The sequence below is a fragment of the Bos mutus genome, chromosome 14 (assembly GCF_027580195.1).
Source record: "Bos mutus isolate GX-2022 chromosome 14, NWIPB_WYAK_1.1, whole genome shotgun sequence".
Taxonomy (NCBI): Eukaryota; Metazoa; Chordata; class Mammalia; order Artiodactyla; family Bovidae; genus Bos; species Bos mutus.
Window position 1 is genome coordinate 78,823,247 of NC_091630.1, and position 17,361 is coordinate 78,840,607.

At 47.7% G+C, this 17,361-nt stretch overlaps 1 protein-coding gene and 1 long non-coding RNA gene across 2 annotated transcripts in view; one reads left to right on the forward strand and one right to left on the reverse strand.

The window, feature by feature from the left end:
- The window catches only part of LOC138990775 (uncharacterized), a 586,949-nt gene that overhangs the window by 1,763 nt on the left and 567,825 nt on the right, over window positions 1–17,361 (forward strand). The gene's annotated exons all lie outside the window — the stretch shown is intronic.
- LOC102274018 (gasdermin-C) lies at window positions 85–16,999 on the reverse strand. The gene is given in 16 exon segments (XM_070382853.1): window positions 85–1,964; window positions 2,585–2,658; window positions 3,324–3,441; window positions 3,764–3,903; window positions 4,759–4,785; window positions 5,076–5,105; window positions 5,275–5,301; window positions 5,712–5,792; window positions 6,170–6,217; window positions 7,509–7,617; window positions 9,485–9,612; window positions 9,615–9,652; window positions 13,287–13,470; window positions 14,480–14,700; window positions 16,592–16,761; window positions 16,844–16,999. Coding segments are annotated over 14 exon segments (1,461 nt in total). The 5' UTR covers window positions 14,697–14,700; window positions 16,592–16,761; window positions 16,844–16,999; the 3' UTR covers window positions 85–1,724.

The window sequence follows — 17,361 nt, forward strand, 5'->3', positions numbered from 1 at the left end:
CTTCCTACCTCCAACTTCGGGCAGAGAGGGGTTTGGACAGAGGCGCTCATGCTGGTGTTGGAAACAATTTGCACAAGGTGAGAGTTGTGATTTAAGTTTTATTTGGGGGCAAAATGAGGACTGCAACCCAGGAGACATGCTTCAGATAGCTCTGAGAAACTGCTCCAAGGAGGCGAGGGAGGAGCTAGTACATACAGGAGCTTTGCGACCAAGTGCAGGTAGTCTGAACATCAGAAGATCACAATTAATTAAAGAGACCAGATATGTCAAGTTAAGGAATTTAGCGCTTTTTCTGTGTATGCGAAGATGTAGTCTGGGCTCACTGAAATCTTTCCTTTCATATGCATCTCGGCTATTTGGGCCCAATATCTCATGCTTTCGCATCCTGCCTGGGGACGAGCAAGATTAATAAAAAAAGGGTTATGTGGCATCTATGCAAATACTAGAGGAAAGAAAGACAGCGGCAGAATCCATTCGGGTAGAGAAGTTAAAGAAGAGCCCACAGTGTCCTTAATTATCTTGTATTGAAGTGAAATAATCTCAGTAAAACAAGACCTTAAAGATGAGAAGAAGAGACAAGACTTCAGCCAAAAGGGAGACTTCAAAGCTAAGGGACAAAATTGAATGACAATTTCTGAGGATGACAATTTCTGAGCTAAGAAATTAGAAAAGCAATAGAATGATGATTGCAGTTGAGGGCCGACTCAGAGACATTGAGGAAAGACCTGCATGATCTCAGAGAATGCAAAAGGGAAAAGGAGAGATTATAGCAATAGACAAGGTAAAATGAATTTAGAGGACCCAGAAGACATTTGTGGGCTTCCCAGGTGGGGCTAGTGGTAAAGAACCCGCCTGCCAATGCAGGAGACGTCAGAGATGTAGGTTTGATCCCTGGGTGGGGAAGATCCCCTGGAGGAGGGCATGGCAACCCACTTCACTATTCTTGCCTGGAGAATCCCAGGGACAGAGAAGCCTGGTGGGCTACAGTCCATGGGGTCGCAAAGAGTCAGACACAAATGAGGGGACTTAGCACAGCACAAGGACATTTGGTGACTGAGAAATAGAGAATTCAACAAACAGAATGTATAATATGTTTAGTGATATGAGTGAATCTTCCTTAACTGAAGGAAGAACTGAACCCACAGCTCAGAAGGCACTGTCTGAAAACTCCCAGGCTGACTGACAGACGCACAGGCATAATTGTGTGTGTTGCCAGGTGGGGGCGGGGGGGTAGTTATAAGTTTGAAACAGTTCCAGACACACAAGAACACTTCAGAATGAAAAAGAACTCTTGTTTTAAATATTTTACCACATTGCCTTGATCACATGCTTCTCTATCCATCCATCAATTCACCTTATTTTCTAATATATTTCCAAGTAAGTTACAGATGTCAGTACACTTTACCCAATGCAATTCAGAATGCTTATTCATGAGAATTCAATCTTTGCGTACATTGCTTTGAAGTAAAGTTAACATGCAATGAAATGCTCAGATCTTTAGATACTATTTGTTAAGTTTGGACAAACGCATAAACCTTTAGCAAGATACAGAGTTACAGAGTATTTCCATCACCCTAGAATGTTCCCTCTGGTCTTTATCGATCTCTGTTCACCCAAACTGGAGTGGCAGAAGGCGGGGTTCGTGTTCCCTGAGCACAGAGGATGCTCACAGCTAGACCAGGGTGCGGCCAGGCCTCTCTGGACTCAGGGACCCTGGGGAGGGCTCAGGCCTCGGCCAGTTGCTGCAGCACAGAGAGGGACCCGTACAGGGCAGACAGGGGCTTCTTGGCCTCCAGGTCCCAAGTCCCCTTGGGGTTGTCGGGTGCCACCCTCAGGCCGCACTCCTGCAGCAGGCCAAAGGTGACAGCCAACCCCTCATCCTGCAGCGAGGCGAGGAGCTTGGGATCCAGGGTGAAGGGAATGTTCCAGGGGTACCGGAAGTTGGGCTCCAGGATGCTCTCCACCTGGAGGAAACAGGGTCAGTTGTTGCAGGCCAGCCTTTGAAGTCGGGAATCAAGACCTTCTATCCTGAGAGCCAGGGCCTCTCGGGGTCATGGGAGAAGGAGAGCGATGGAGTCAAGGGGCCCAGAACTCTCATCCTATTCTGACCCGTGGTCAGGGTGAGCTTGGATATGTTTCTGAAAATTGTTGAGCTTTGGTTCTTCAGCTGCCAAATGGTGATACTAACATCGACCTTGCTAAATGGTGTTATCTGCAATTACATGTGTATCTGTGCAATGTGTGCATGTATGTGCATACATCTGTACACATATGTACTGACATATACATATATGTGGAGGAAGACAATTTGCAAATGGTAACCGTATGAGAAAAGGATGAGCCCCCAAACATGCATTCCTGTGTGGCTCTTTTAGAACAGTGGGAACCCTCTGCTGGGGTTGCCATGGAGATGGAGACCCTCCTGAGGTGGAGGGAGAGGCAGCCAGGGAGTTCCCAGTGGCCACACGGCTCTGTCCCCAGTGCCAGCAGGACCTGACGTCACCTCTCTTTCCTCAGGATCATTCTTATCCCGGTTCCCTCGCCCTCATCCCAGGACACTATCCCCTGGGGGTTGATTTCTCACCAGCTCCCGTTGCTGGGGCAGGATCCTCTTCTCCATGGACCAGGCCAGCAGCTCATGTTGGATGTCACTCAGCACTGGGGACAAGGGGACATTTGGGGAGAGACAGTATGAGGAGTCAGTGCTTTTTTCCCCACTGTGAACTAGGGAACCCCAAGAGAGGGGAACCCTGAGGCAGAGAAATAAAACCCGTTAGGCGTGAAGGTCAAGTTCCCTCCTGCTCTTGGGATGGTCTCCAGGATGCTCCGTAACACGGTCCAGACTGGAGCCTGGAATCATCCACACCCACTGATACATTGGATGGACTTGGGCCGGTCTTTCTAGGTCCTGGGCTGGTTCTATATCCTGTGGTGAATTTATCTCACTGAGCCCTTCTGACCTTGCAGAGAGGTATGATGTGAGATGAAGGTCGTTAGAAAGATTTTAGAGAGGGGTGTGCATGCGTGCTAAGTCACTTCAGTCGTATCCAACTCTTTGTGACCCTATGGACAATAGCCCTCTAGGCTCCTCTGTCCATGAGATTCTTCAGACAAGAATCCTGGAGTGGGTTGCCATGTCTTCCTCCAGGGGATCTTCCCCACCTACGTCTCTTATGTCTCTTGCGTTGGCAGGCAGGCTCTTTACCACGAGCACCACCTGGGAAGCCCCCATTAGAGAGGTGGCAGATGGCATCTAACCCCTTCCTTTCGGGTCTAGAGGCCAAATTTGTGATGTTCCCACATTTCCCTCAAGTCACTCTTACCCAGTAAGGCTTCAAGGAGGTAAATGACGTAGGGTCTTGACTCAAGCCACACATTTCTTGAGTCTTCCCGCATCTCACTTAGGAAGCTGCCTGTATGATCCCAAAGGTTCCCATCCAGCTAGAGGAGACCCGTATTAGCAGAAAGACAACAACAACAATAATAGTAATAGCAATAGATATTGTGGTACGATTCTGCCAGTATCTTTTGAGTTTACAAGTGATGAACTCAGGTAGGAGGGGAAGGGCTCTTCACCTCCCCCAGGAGGTTCCAAGCAGCTGCAGCACGTGGGCTGCAAGCCCTGGACCTGGTCACTGTGCTGGGTCAGTGTCTGGGGTCCCCTCCTCAGCCCTCCTTCCCCAGGTAGCTCAGTCGTCGACCTCCTAAACTTGCCCCTTCACAACTCTGATTGGCCTTAGGGAGAATGGGACCCCCTTCTCACCATGTCTGTGAGGTCCTGCAGAGCCCCTTGGTCCTTGAGCTTGGCCAGGATGGTATGAAAAAGAGCATCTCGAATGTCCCTGGGGAGCTCAGCCACTGCCTCCATTTCCCTAGAAACCTCGTTTTGTAGGGACTTGAAATCTGTCCTCAGCATCAACATCAACCAGAAAGTGGGGAACAATTCTTTGATTAGAAGGTTTGTGGTATGATAAGCTGGGCACCTCCATCCCATTTATCTGCCAACCAAAAGCATTTCTGCGGACAGCATGTTTGAACTCTGAGGATGGAGCTGTCATAATAGTCTAGAAAGGTGGGCAGTCCTAGTGCTGAGAAGGGGCCAGTGGGGGAAGGGGTGGGGGGAGTAGAAGGCTGGGAGGAGAGAAGGAGATTCTGGAAAGAGGTCACAGAAAGTGGAAGAAAATGACCAAGCACTCAGTTCTGGGTCATGTCTAGAACAACATGGATTCTCGTGATGGGCTCTAGAGGTGAGAATCCCAGGTGCTCTGGGCCCAGTTCCCACATGTGTTGAGTGGGATGTTTTGCAGATTACATGAGTTTACTAAGTAAAATGCTTGGCGGGGGGGTAGCACCTGTCACGCATAGATTATCGATCTCATCGTGTAACTGCCTGTATCATCTGTGACCACAGACACAATCAAGGCATGGTGTTGGGGGTTGTCTGCTTCTCCTAGGAGACTTCAGGTGGCCTCCAGATGGTCTGCTAAGAGGAAGCAGTCCAGTGAGGCAGGAATTTCTGTTTGGTCCATGGCTGTATTCCCACTGCTCAGAATAATGCCTGTTGCTCGAATAGTTTTCAGCAAGGGTTTGTTGTGTGTATGCATGCATCCGTGAGTGAATGAATGAATGAGTGGGGCTGTACAAAGCATCAGCGGGAAGTAGAGCTCAGATTTGTAAGTTGCGTGCACATCACCTTTTGGGCACTTAGCTTTGCAGTTTTCCACCCAGGAAGCCCCAGGTTTCTTCATAAATACTAACCTCGGGAAATGGGTTCCTGTATTCTTCCTGGAAAGAGTCACAAGGGATCATCTCCCTTTCTCATCCCCCAGGTTTACTCTTGAGATGTTTTGGAGGGTCCTGCCCTCCAAACACCTCCTCCCTTTTGTTTAACCTCTTCCTCCCCCCATTCCAGCCCATCCCTCCACCTCCTTGGCCTTCCCAGACCCTTCCCATTCCACAGAAACTAGGGCCAGGCCCCGGGGCAGTGGCAGCAAAGGCAGGGGCCATCTGCTCTGCTCTCCAGACGTGTATGTGCCATTAGGACCCCACCCCAATCCCAGCAAACACACACTCACCAATTGGGAGGATGGGACGTCTTTTGGTGCCTAGAAGGGAAATTTAATTTCCCATCCAAGAGTTAGTCTGTGAAGACACTCGGTTTCCCTGAACTTCTGCCCCTTACTTCCCTGAACCCCCTGCTTTCTGTCCACCCCTTCCCCTTGCCCAGGGCACCAGAGCCAGCGCCACGGGTAGGCTGTAAGGTCATCCACTCACCCATCGCTGATTGCTTCTGCCATTTGCCTGGAAAGATAAGCAAAAGGGCGCATTCTCCAAGAGTTAACCTCCCCTCCCCCAAGACACACACACAAACACCCCCCCGCCCCATTACCCCATTCAAAGGAGAAAAGTGGCTTTCTCTGTGGCTGCAAAGGTCTATGGCTTGTGAAAGACAGAAAAGATAGCAGGCTATGGAGGAAGGAGGGTAGTTTCCCTCTGGGTCTGCCTTGCAGATTAACACCTGGGCTAAACACCTTGCACTGCTCTTATTAGCATCCAGAGAGGGTCAGGGCTCAGCAGGGCCTGGGGGCTTGGCAGAGAACCTGCCCTGCTGAGGAACTCACCTTCGGAAAAAGGCTTTCCGCTTGTTGTCATCTGAGATGGAAAGAATTTCTGGATGGGGAAGAAGGCAGGTCAGGAGAGCCCAGGTTATTCCTGGTGGAGGGGTCTGATCCCACTTTCCGGCTCTAAAATGACTCGCTCACCTGGTGACATCAGCAGCCCCTGCAGTTTAACTGGAAGAAGAAACAGATGTGCTCACTCAGGTGCCTTTTCTCCCTTCCCGTCCCTTCTCCCTCCTCCTCCCAGCCTCTCTAACTCCTCCCTGTCCCCCCTTATTTCTCACCTCTCAGCTGACACAATGCCTGGAGACAGGAAACCTTGGCAAGTACCGCCCCCCACCAACTTCCCCCTCCCCAGGACTCTGCTTCAGGATTCAGAAGAGAGAGGTGGCTGTCTCTGGGGCCAAGGGGCCTGTGGCAGGGGAAGAAATGAGGAGGTGGTGGAGGACCTGGCTGGAGGGGTCTTTCCTGTGGGACTGAGTGCCTTGCAGGGCTTCTGCAGCATCCAGCCCCAGGTCTAGACAGAGACCCCGCCCAACTCAGGAACTCACTTTCTGGGAAGGTTTTCTGCTTGTCGTCATCTGAGATGAGAAGAATGGCTGCAAGGGAAAGAAGCCAGGTCAGGAGAGCCCAGGTTATTCCTGCTGGGTCCTTTCACACGTCTGCACCCGTAGACCTCTCCCTTAGCCCTCCGGCCTGAATGGTGCAGAGAGGCCCTGCACGCCCCCTCGTGGTCAGGGCACGACTTGCAGGCAGGGCTGTAACACTCTCCTGAGTCCCGCTGACTTCGGTTCCCACGGGCTAACACTTAGAAAACATATTTTTGAAAATGAGGCTTCTTCTCATCCCCTCCTAAATAAATAACACTTTGTCATTCCCCATGCTCGTTAATAACACTACCATCTCCTGATGCCCTCTGCACAGTCTCTGGTCTCTTTCTAAATTAGCCGTGAATCCCATCTTTGTCTCTACTCTCAGTAGGACTGGCCCTTTTTCTGGAAGCTGAGGTCCTCTGACCCCATGAGACTGGAGAGCTCAGTTCTTTTCTACTGCTATCGACAGGCGGTGACTGATGCCAGGACCTGGCCTTGATGAGATGTTACAGTCAGGGTGCTATAGGTGTGTGTGTGTGCGCGTGTGTGCGCGCGTGTGTGTGTGTTGGGCGCCCTCTCTCCTTGGACCTCAGCTGTGTCAGGACGGCCTCTAGCTGGGTCTCAGCATTTGGGAGGGGAGAGAGGGGACGCCAAGCACACTGAGCTGTGTTCGCAGTGCTCACTGTTCCTCCTGGGTGTGTGGTTGCTGTTTGATGACACTGGTTCACAGATGTCGAGTCAGAACCCAAAGCGAGGGTGTGTGTATTGGGGGCTGTGCATTTTGAGGCTAGTGAGGGAAAGATGTATTAATAGATGAATTCCTGTGTTCCTTTGTTGGGGCTTCCCTGGTCGCTCAGATGGTAGAGAATCCGCCTGCAGTGTGGGAGACCCAGGTTCAATCCCTGGGTTGGGAAGATCCCCTGGAGGAGGAAATGGCCTTACATCTGCAGTTCTGTTTATGACGAGCCACTGTGTTATGAGCTTTGCCTGGGCTTACAGGGGCTCTGAGGCTCCCCCAGGTGAGCTGCCAAGAGCGGCAGGCCTTGAATGCAGGGTAGGGATCAGGGCTGCTCTTTGCCTGGTGCTAAGGACACCCTGTGTTGGGCCCCCACTGTGTCCATCTCTGCGTGGGACACTGCCTCTGAATCTCCGTGTGGTCATAGTTCAGTCTTGTGGGCTTGGAGGTGGCTGTGGGAGGCTGAGAAGTTGTGCTCCTCCCCTCCCCCGGCAGGGAGGGAAGCCAGGGTGGCCTCTGGGTGGTCTCCCACTGCCCCCACCCCTTTCAGGCCCTGCTCACCTCGGCCATCCTCCCGGAACACCAGCTGCTGCTTCTTATAGGCCATCACGGTGCCCTGGGGCACAGTCATTGTCCTTTCCTCACTTTGAGACCCGATCCCTCTGCTGTGCTCTGGGGAGAGAAGCCAGGCGATACGGTCATGTGTGCATGAGCTTCTAGAAGCTCACGAGCGGAGGACCCAGCAGCCTCCTACCCTCCCACTCCCCATCCTGGTCCTGATTTCCAGTTACCCATTTTTTTAAAATCTTCTTTGGTCAAGTATTTACCTTCACGTCTCTCAATGTCATGCTTTTATTGCATGTATTTGGGCGCCCTGTGGACCAGTCAAGCTAACACATAAAACTAACCGTTACGTGGAGTTATTCCTGTATTCTAGGAGACCTGAACGACGATGAACATATATCCTCATATGACCTGGATGAGTGGGATGGTGGGGGGCTGGGAGGGAGGCTTGTGAGGGAGGGGATATATGTGTACATGGCCAATCCAGTTCACTGTACAGCAGAAACTAACACAACAATGTAAAGCAATTACACGCCAGTAAAAAAATGTATCATCATAAGTTCTTTGTAGATGCTATTATTTTAATTATTTTGGATCAGGGAGCTGTTCCTCAGAAACACACACAATGTCCTCAGGCAGCCTCATGAGTCACTGGCTGTCCAGAATCAGCTCTGTGCTTTGATCCCCCAGGATGCCTCCTACCCTTGAGTTCCTGAGAGAGTCCAGTGTAGACCGATGCCACGGGGGGCTCTAACGTATCGAAACACAGGTGGTACCAGGCCACACGGATGCGTCCGTGAACCAGGGTGAGAAGCAAGCTGTTTTAACAGCATCTCAGCCCAGGAGCTGATATTTAGAAGCTTGCTGGGCCCTGTGAGAGTCGTTCTATGTGAAAGGATGCTGGGTTTTCTCCTGTTCTCGCAGAGTCCAGGTGCCCAGCCCAAGCAGATGGAGACCCAAAGCTGAGCATCAAAATGTCCTTCAGATTGGAGCCATGTTTTATTTATTTCAGGATTCTTTGGAATCAAATGATGCAGGTGGGATCTGGCCTCCCCCAGGACAAATTAACCGATTTGGGGAAAGTTAGTTCATATTTCAGGTTATTTTTTTTTTCCCTTTTTAGTTCCTAAATCTCTTACATGAGGACAACTTACACACAGTATGTTGCATAGAAAACATGTTATAACACACATGCAATTTCTTTATCTCTGCGCGAATCCTAGCTGATATTGCATACATATTTGATATATTACTTTGTCTAAATCAATTTAAAAGATTATAATTGGCCATCGTGAGTGAGTTGTGTACATCATATGTGCTTGAATGTATTTGAATCTATAAACTTTCTGCTTCAGGTATCACAGTATTTAGGGTGTTTTAACTGACAAAATTTTGTTTTGTGTTAATGATTCCTTGGGCTTCTCAGGTGGCTCAGTGATAAAGAACCCGCCTGCAATGCAAGAAACACAGATTTGATCCCTGACTGGATTGGGAAGATCCCTTGGAGAAGGAAATGGTGACCCACTCCAGTATTCTTGCCTGAGAAATCTTATGGACAGAGGAGCCTGGCGGGCTACAGTCCATAGGTCACAGAGCCGGACATGAGTTGGCGACTAGACAATAATTCCTTGTTTTCTCTAGCAAACCACACAAGAATATAGTACAGTGACTACACTTTAGTAATTTCAAGGGTCTATCATTTGCCCAAAACAAAATATAATCTCAAATAATTAAATCTATTGCCCATTTTACCACTATGGAATAATCCCATGTACTGAAATACTAAAGGGAGGATGTTAGATGGACTCTCAGGTCAGGGGTCAGGCTTCCTTAGCACATGAGAAGTGGGGAGTAATGACCCCACTCACCCCACCCCCTGAAAGCAGGTCCTAAGAGGGCCCAGAGACCCTGGGAAGGGATGCTGGGCTGGCTGTGCTCTTGGGGCCCGACCCCACTTCAGGACAACACGGTACCTTGGCATAAAAACTCCAAGGGATAGAGAATGTGCCCGTGGCATTCACACTGCTGCTGTCCTGAAGGACGGTTCCGTTGATCAGTTTCACAGCCTCTGTCACCACATACAGGTTGTCCCCTCTGGTCCGCACTCCTGCAGAAATGACGGCTCTTGATCCAACACTTTCCTAGGAGACATAAAGGAGGAGGAGGGTCAGAGTGCAAAAGAGATGGCTTCTCAGGTCTCTCCTCTCCTTAGGACCTGAAGGCTGCAGAGCCTGTGTGAAGCCCTAACGGTGGGAAGGTACTGGCTTATAGGCTAAGAAGGATGTTTCTGGTATGCATGATGGAGAGGCCCCCTTCTCTTATGGAGGGATGGGTGTGAGAGTATGCAAGCCATCTTCTTAAGGCTTTCCAAAATTATGTTATTTCTTTTAGAGGGCAGTTTATAGATCTCCAGCTGTAGGGCCTCTGACCAGAAGATCCAGAAGTAGACAAGTCTAGACGGTGGAGAACAGTCCTTAGGAGATCCTGTTGTCAAACCTGGGGACCTCCACACCCATCCTTGTCCAGAGACATAGTCAGGGTGCGATGTGGAGCACACAGATAAAGTATGATGATGCTGGGAGGATTTTAGATGATTTTTTTTCTTGACTAGTATGGGTGGGTGTTTATGGATTGAACATCCTTGGTAGGTGGGTAGGCCTGGCTTGAAGATGTAAGTTTGGGTGGGAGATGTGAGCGGTGTGAAGTCCTGAAGACAAATTTCATCTCCATTTCATTTCTGAGACTCATCTCTGATTCCACTCAAGGCCCCTGCTAGGGTTGGTGCCCTGGATACCAGCCATGTCGAAGACTGAGAAACTCTTAGATTGCTTTTCGGTGGAGGGGGTCACTGAGGATCCAGGGCTGAGCTTTCCCATGGCCCTTGGAGTGCAGTTCAAGCCACTTATTTTTCAGTTGCTAAGTCATGTCTGACTCTTTGAGATCCCATGATCTACAGCTTGCCAGGCTCTTCTATACTCCGCTGTCTCCTGGAGTCTGTTCAAATTCTTGTCCATTGAGTCGGTGATGCTCTCTAACCATCTCATCCTCTGCCGCCCCCTTTTCCTTCTGCCTTCAATCTTTCCCAGCATCAGGGTCTTTTCCAATGAGCTGGCTCTTGGCATCAGGTGGTCAAAATATTGCAGCTTCAGCAAGAGTCCTTCTGATGAATATTCACGGTTGATTTCCTTTAGGATTGACTGGTTTGATCTCCTTGTAGTCAAAGAGACTTGCAAGAGTCTTCTCTAGCATGACAATTCAAAAGCATCAATTCTTCGGCAGTCAGCCTTCTTTATGGTCCAACTCTTACATCCATATGTGACTACTGGAAAACCAAAGCTTTGACTAGATAAACTTTTTCAGCAGTGACGTCTCTGCTTTTGAATATACTGTCTAGGTTTGTCGTTGCTTTCCTTCTAAGAAGCAGTCATCTTTTAATTTCATGGCTGCAGTCACTGTCCTCAGTGATTTTGGAGCCCAGGAAAATAAAATCTGTCTCTGTTTCCATTTTCCCCCCTTCTTTTTGCCATGAAGTGATAGGATCGGATGTCATGATCTTAGTTTTTTTTTTTTTTTTAATGTTGAGTTTCAAGTCAGCTTTTTCACTCTGCTCTCAAGCTGCTTATCTGGTGTCTAAGGGCTGTGTTATCTGATACCTACTTACTTCCTGAGCCTCATTTTCTTTCACCTTCATCTTGGTTGGCTAAGCTGCAGCCTCCCCCCTCCAACATCTTGACAATACCCACCTCTGCCCTGCCTCATTGCCTTTAACCCCTCTTCTGGATCCCTTTCATCCCGCTCTTGCTTGCTTCTTTTATTCTTTAGGTCTGAACTCAGCCCCTCCGAGGCCTAAACAGACCACCCTCCCTCCAGGCATTCTCTGTTACTTCTTCCGGTCTTACCTTCAGAGCCCCCATCACAAACTGTGATTACCTTTGTAGCTGAAACGCGTTGCAGCCTCCACATCCCATTTATTAAAAACCTAACTGCCTTCTTATATTTAAAGCTTTGATCTCAGACTTACTTATCTTACTTGAAACTAGCTGATACAATTTACTCTAGGAATTTTCTCTTTATTCATCAAGGAGAAAAATGGTTTTTATTTTCTTAGCTCCAGAAACCCAGATATTTTCCTGCAAGACAGTCTTTGCAGATGCTATTTCCAGTTAGGGCTGGCAAGACACAAGGAAGACAGATATTGGGCAATGCCCTGTCAAAGTGACTTCTGTTGAGTTTCTAGTTGCTTCCTTAACATGGGCTCCCACCTTTGTTGCCTTCATAAAAATCTATTTAAACTGGCATCTCAGTTTTTAAAAGGTGTAAAGACTTAAGTTTTTTGTTAAGTTCTTAGAGATTCATTGGCTATCCATCTTTGCCTATATGCATGGAGGTAAATTAAATCACCGGACACTTGCAGAGTTTAATTAAACAGTCTCAGAGTCTTTGTCTCATTTAAATAAATATTTTATTAATTTATTTTTTATTGATTATTTCCTCACTCCCTGTCCTTTGCCTGTCTACACTAATTAAAAGTGGCTTTCAGTTCAGTTCAGTCTCTCAGTCGTGTCCGACTCTTTGTGACCCCATGAACCGCACCATGGAGTCCATCACCAACTCCCGGAGTTCATTCAAACTCATGTCCATTGAGTCGGTGATGCCATCTAACCATCTCATCCTCTGTCATCCCTTTCTCCTCCTGCCTTCAATCTTTCCCAACATCAGGGTCTTTTCCAAAGAGTCAACTCTTTGCATCAGGTGGCCAAAATATTGGAGTTTCAGCTTTAACATCAGTCCTTCCTATGAACACCCAGGACTGATTTCCTCTAGGATGGACTGGTTGGATCTTCTTGCAGTCCAAGGGACTCTCAAGAGCCTTCTAAGCATCAATTCTTCAGTGCTCAGTTTTCTTTATAGTCCAACTCTCACATCCATACATGACCACTGGAAAAACCATAGCCTTGACTAGACTGACCTTTGTTGGCAAAGTAATGTCTCTGCTTTTTAATATGCTGTCTAGGTTGGTCATAACTTTTCTTCCAAGGACTAAGTGTCTTTTGATTTCATGGCTGCAGTCACCATCTGCAGTGATTTTGGAGCCCCAAAAATAAAGTCTGACATAGTTTCTGCTGTTTCCCCATCTATTTCCCATGAAGTGATGGGACCAGATGCCATGATCTTAGTTTTCTGAGTGTTGAGCTTTAAGCCAACTTTTTCACTCTCGTCTTTCACTTTCATCAAGAGGCTTTTTAGTTCCTCTTCACTTTCTGCCATAAGGGTGGTGTCATCTGCATATCTGAGGTTATTGATATTTCTCCCGGCAATCTTGATTCCAGTTTGTGTTTCTTCCAGTCCAGCGTTTCTCATGATGTACTCTGCATGTAAGTTTAATAAGCAGGGTGACAATATACAGGCTTGATGTACTCCTTTTCCTATTTGGAACCAGTCTGTTGTTCCATGTCCAGTTCTAACTGTTGCTTCCTGACCTGCATACAGGTTTCTCAAGATAGGGCAGAGATATTTATATCGTGTTATTATTCAATGCCCAGCACATAATAATAGCACAGTAATGGGTAACTACTGTTTTAATAAGTGTGTATAAGATAATGACTATTAGTTGCATGAATGAATGAATGCATGAATATCTAAGAACAGCAGCATGATATGGGAGGTCATTTTCTTCATTCTAAACCTCAGCAACAAGCTCTGCTAGATGCCTCCTTGCCCACGAGGAGAGCCCTTGGGGCTCCCTGACCCGTTTTTCCTCTCCCCTGGCCTCACCTCTTCTGGAGGTCTTCCCAGTCCCATGGTGAGATGGTAACAGACTGAACCTCCAGGGAGCATTCACAGGACTGGGTAGCCGTCCCTGACACACTCACTTCTAGCCCAGCAGTCACATCCACCTCAGCTGCCCCCTTCCAGACCGTTTTGTCAATGAAGATGAATTTTTTTGTCAGTACAGGCTCTGGGGATAGAAAAAATGACCTTAGTTTTAGCCAAGAATTCACTCTGGAACAGCTGGTGTAGGAAATAGAATAACTAAGTCCTCTTTTTATCCTAATCCTCTTTAAAAAAAAAAAAAAATATATATATATATATATTTGTGTGTGTGTGTGGGTGAATTTTTATTTACTTAGCCACTCCCCATCAGGGATTGAACTCGAGTTCTCTGCAGTGGAAGTGCAGAGTCTTAACCACTGGACCACCAGGGAAGTCCCTACGCCATCCCTCTTACTCATGTAAATCTCAGTTAAAGTTTTAAACGTAAATTACTGCTGAGGACACGCAATCCATCTCCCCAGGGGCTGGACAGCAAGGGACGATGTCCTGATTCCAAGAAGGGATGAAGTCACTTGCACGCAGGTCCAGGAGAGCCCGAGCATCCTCTCTCCAGGCACTGCGTCAGCCCCATGGGGCAGCACACCGAGCAGAAAATGTTTGGGGTTTAGAGCCATGCAGACCTGATTTGGACTCCAGTTCTACCAGTTCCCACAAGGCATTTTCTAAGTTTCAATTTGAAAGTGAAAGGGAAGTCGCTCAGTCACGTCTGACTCTTTGCAACCCCATGGACTGTAGCCTACCTGGTTCCTCCGTCCATGGGATTTTCCATGGCAAGAGTAGTGGAGTGGGGTGCCATTGCCTTCTCCAGGGGATCTTCCCCACCCAGGGATTGAAACCCGGTCTCCCCTATTGCAGGGAGCCGGTTTTACCGGGGAAGTAAGTTTCAATTTATTCTTATGCAAATGGAGCTATTAATCCCAACTTGAGAAGCTGCTGTAAGGATTCAGTGTGCTAAAAAACGTGCCTGGGTCCAGATAAATAGATTCTCAAAGAAGCGTGGCTCCTTGCCCTGTGCCTTGAGGCAGGCTGCTTTGGTATCTACCTGTGCAGGTGTCTTAGGGGTTTCTTGGGTGCTCGACTGTGAGCATCCTTGTGTCTCACTCCTCACCTCCCTCACCCCTGGTTGACATTACCTGGGACTGAAGGGCTTGGCTCCAGGATGTCGGTGAGGGTGTGGTCAACTGGAACATCAGGTTGTTCCCAGAACTGAGAGAGGGTCCTCCTCTTCTTCCGCAGTAGCTTCAGCTGACAGAATTTGTGGGCACTCAGCGGGTTTTGGACGGGCCTGAAGTCTTTGTCGCCAAGTTCTTTGACCAAATTCTTGCTAGTACGCTCAAACAGGGAGGGCATGATGCTAGGAGCGCAGAGGGAAGTACACAGTTCATTTGGGAGAAAAGGGGCAACCTCTGATAGATCCTTGATGTTTGAACGGACATGATAGGAGATGAATTTAGGTCTTAAACCAGACACAGAAGGGCAACTACTACAAAATCTTACTTGTATGTGAATTTTAAATAGCTAAACTCGTGGAAGAAGCAGAGAGTATGATGGTGCCCAGGCGTTGTGGGGGGAAATGGAGTGATATTGGTCAAAGTGTTCATAGTTTCAGTTATACTGGATGAAAAAAACATGGAGATCTAATGTACAGAATGGTGACTATATAGTTAACACTATTGTATTGTATACTTGAAATATGCTGAGCTCGTATCTTAAGTGTTCTCATCACACACGCACAAGAGGGAGTATGTGAGGTGGTCAAAGTAGAAAGTATTAAGTGCTCAGTCGTGTCCGACTCTTTGCGACCCCATGGCTTGTAGCCCACCAGGTTCCTCTGTCCATGGAATTCTCCAGGCAAGAGTACTGGAGTGGGTTGCCATTCCCTTCTCCAGGGGATCTTCCCAATCCAGGCATCGAACCTGGGTCTCCTGCGTCGCAGGCAGATTCTTTATTGTGAGTCACCAAGGAAGCCCATGTGAGGTGGTGGATATGTTTATTAGCTTTATTATGGTGACCATTTTACATTGTATATATGTATATCAAAATATCAAGTTATAAACCTTAAATATATAGAATTTTTGTCATTTATACCTCAATAGATCTGAACAAAGGATTAGACAGATTTATAAAAAAGAACAAAAAGGAAGTAAATCCCAGGCAATAATGTAGATTGGAGCTCAGAGCCAAGAACTGCCCTGGAGATCCAAATGTTTGAATTATCCGTGTGTAAGTGGTAACTGAAACCATTTACCACTTCCTGGTATAGTACTTACTTACCACTTACTAGCAGTGTAGTAAGGATGTGTGTGTGCATGCTCAGTTGTGTCTGACTCTTTGTGACCCCACGGATTGTATGCAGCCCACCAGGCTCCTCTGTCCATGGGATTCTCCAGGCAAGAATACTGGAGTGGGTTGCCTTGCCCTCCTCCAGGGGATCTTCCTGACCCAGAGGCAGAACCCGAGTCTCCTGCATTGCCAGGCAGATTCTTAACTGCTCAGCCACTAGGGAAGCCCAGTAATAATGCAGACATGAATAAACAGTTAATAGTTGGGTAGGCAAAAATGTGAAGTGCATGTTTCAGACCACATCAAATGAGAGCAATTCAGTGCTCTCTCTTGGGGAAATAGGAACAAGATTTTCCACTTATATAGAATTCACTTTTGAACACTCATTGAGTGTTGAATAAAGACAGAATTTTCAACAATTCAAATAAAATCCCTGATGTGACTTTCCGTTTTGTCTAGTGTGGGCCCTGGAAGGGCTCAATGGACAACAGAGAAACATAAGAACAAAAAGGATTCTCTCAGCCTGGGCCTGGATAAAGATGTATCAGAGATATATCCCTGAGCCTTACATGCTTGGAGATTGTTATGAGGAGTTCTCCTTTACTAATGAGAACTTTAGAGGAAGCAGTACCTTCTCTGGGGGTCACATTGTGCTGTGCTGAGTCACTCAGTCGTGTCCGACTCTTTGTGACCCCATGGACTGTAACCCGCCAGGCTCCTCTGTCCATGGGATTCTCCAGGCAAGAATACTGGAGGGGTTGCCATACCCTCCCCCAGGGGGTCTTCCCGACCCAGAGATCGAACCCAGGTCTCCCGCATTGCAGGCGGATTCCTTACCATCTGAAAAACCCGAACAAATGCACCTCTGTTCATTTCAGAAATCTACCCTGAACATTTCTGTCTCTGGCCAGAATATAATATCTTCTCTTCTTGTTCATCCCGAGTCTCCAGGTAGAACTTACCAGACTGTGTATTGTTTTGCCTTGTAGAAAATATTCCAGTTGAGTAGGGTCCCTTCAGACCTCCTGATGTCAAGCAGAGTTTGACAAACTTCAGAGAGTAGATACACGTGACTCTACTCACTATTTTCTCTCCACCAGTAAGTCTCTGACTCAATTTCCAATGCAAAATCCTAGAAAGACAAGCATACGATGGGCCCTCTTCTCTTCCAGGAGACCAGGGCCAGAGCTGAATTCTGGATCATGGAATCTTACCTTCTTAAGTCCTTATCAGCCAAAAGTCTGTGAAGTAGAATCGGGCAATGCTTGGTTCTATATTTATTAGGCTGTCTTGGAGCAGATTGGACAGAAATGTTGGGAAGCAATGCTCTTTTCCTGGCACAAAGAGAACTGGTTCAACAGGTCTTTGATTTACGTGTTTATTAGTCTTTGTGGCTATAGTAACACACCTGGCTCACATTTTATCTTAAGTGTGCTGTGTGTAAACTGCAATCCTGGATCAGCGAGGAAGGGCCAAGAGTAAGCATGCTGATTTACTCAAGATTTCAGAGGGGGACGAGGTGGGGTAGGGGTATTGCACAACACAGGTTAGTTTCTTGAAAATTCTCCATTAGTCATCTTTTCAGCTTAGCCTTTTCAGAGGTTTTCATGGCGATCTTTCCTCTCAGGCCCTCCTTCCTCCCCCTGACTCTGTTTCTCCTCTCCTGGTCAAGGTCTTGCATGTTTCTGCCATTTCGCTTCTTGGTCTCTGCTCTTTCGCACATTCTCTCTTC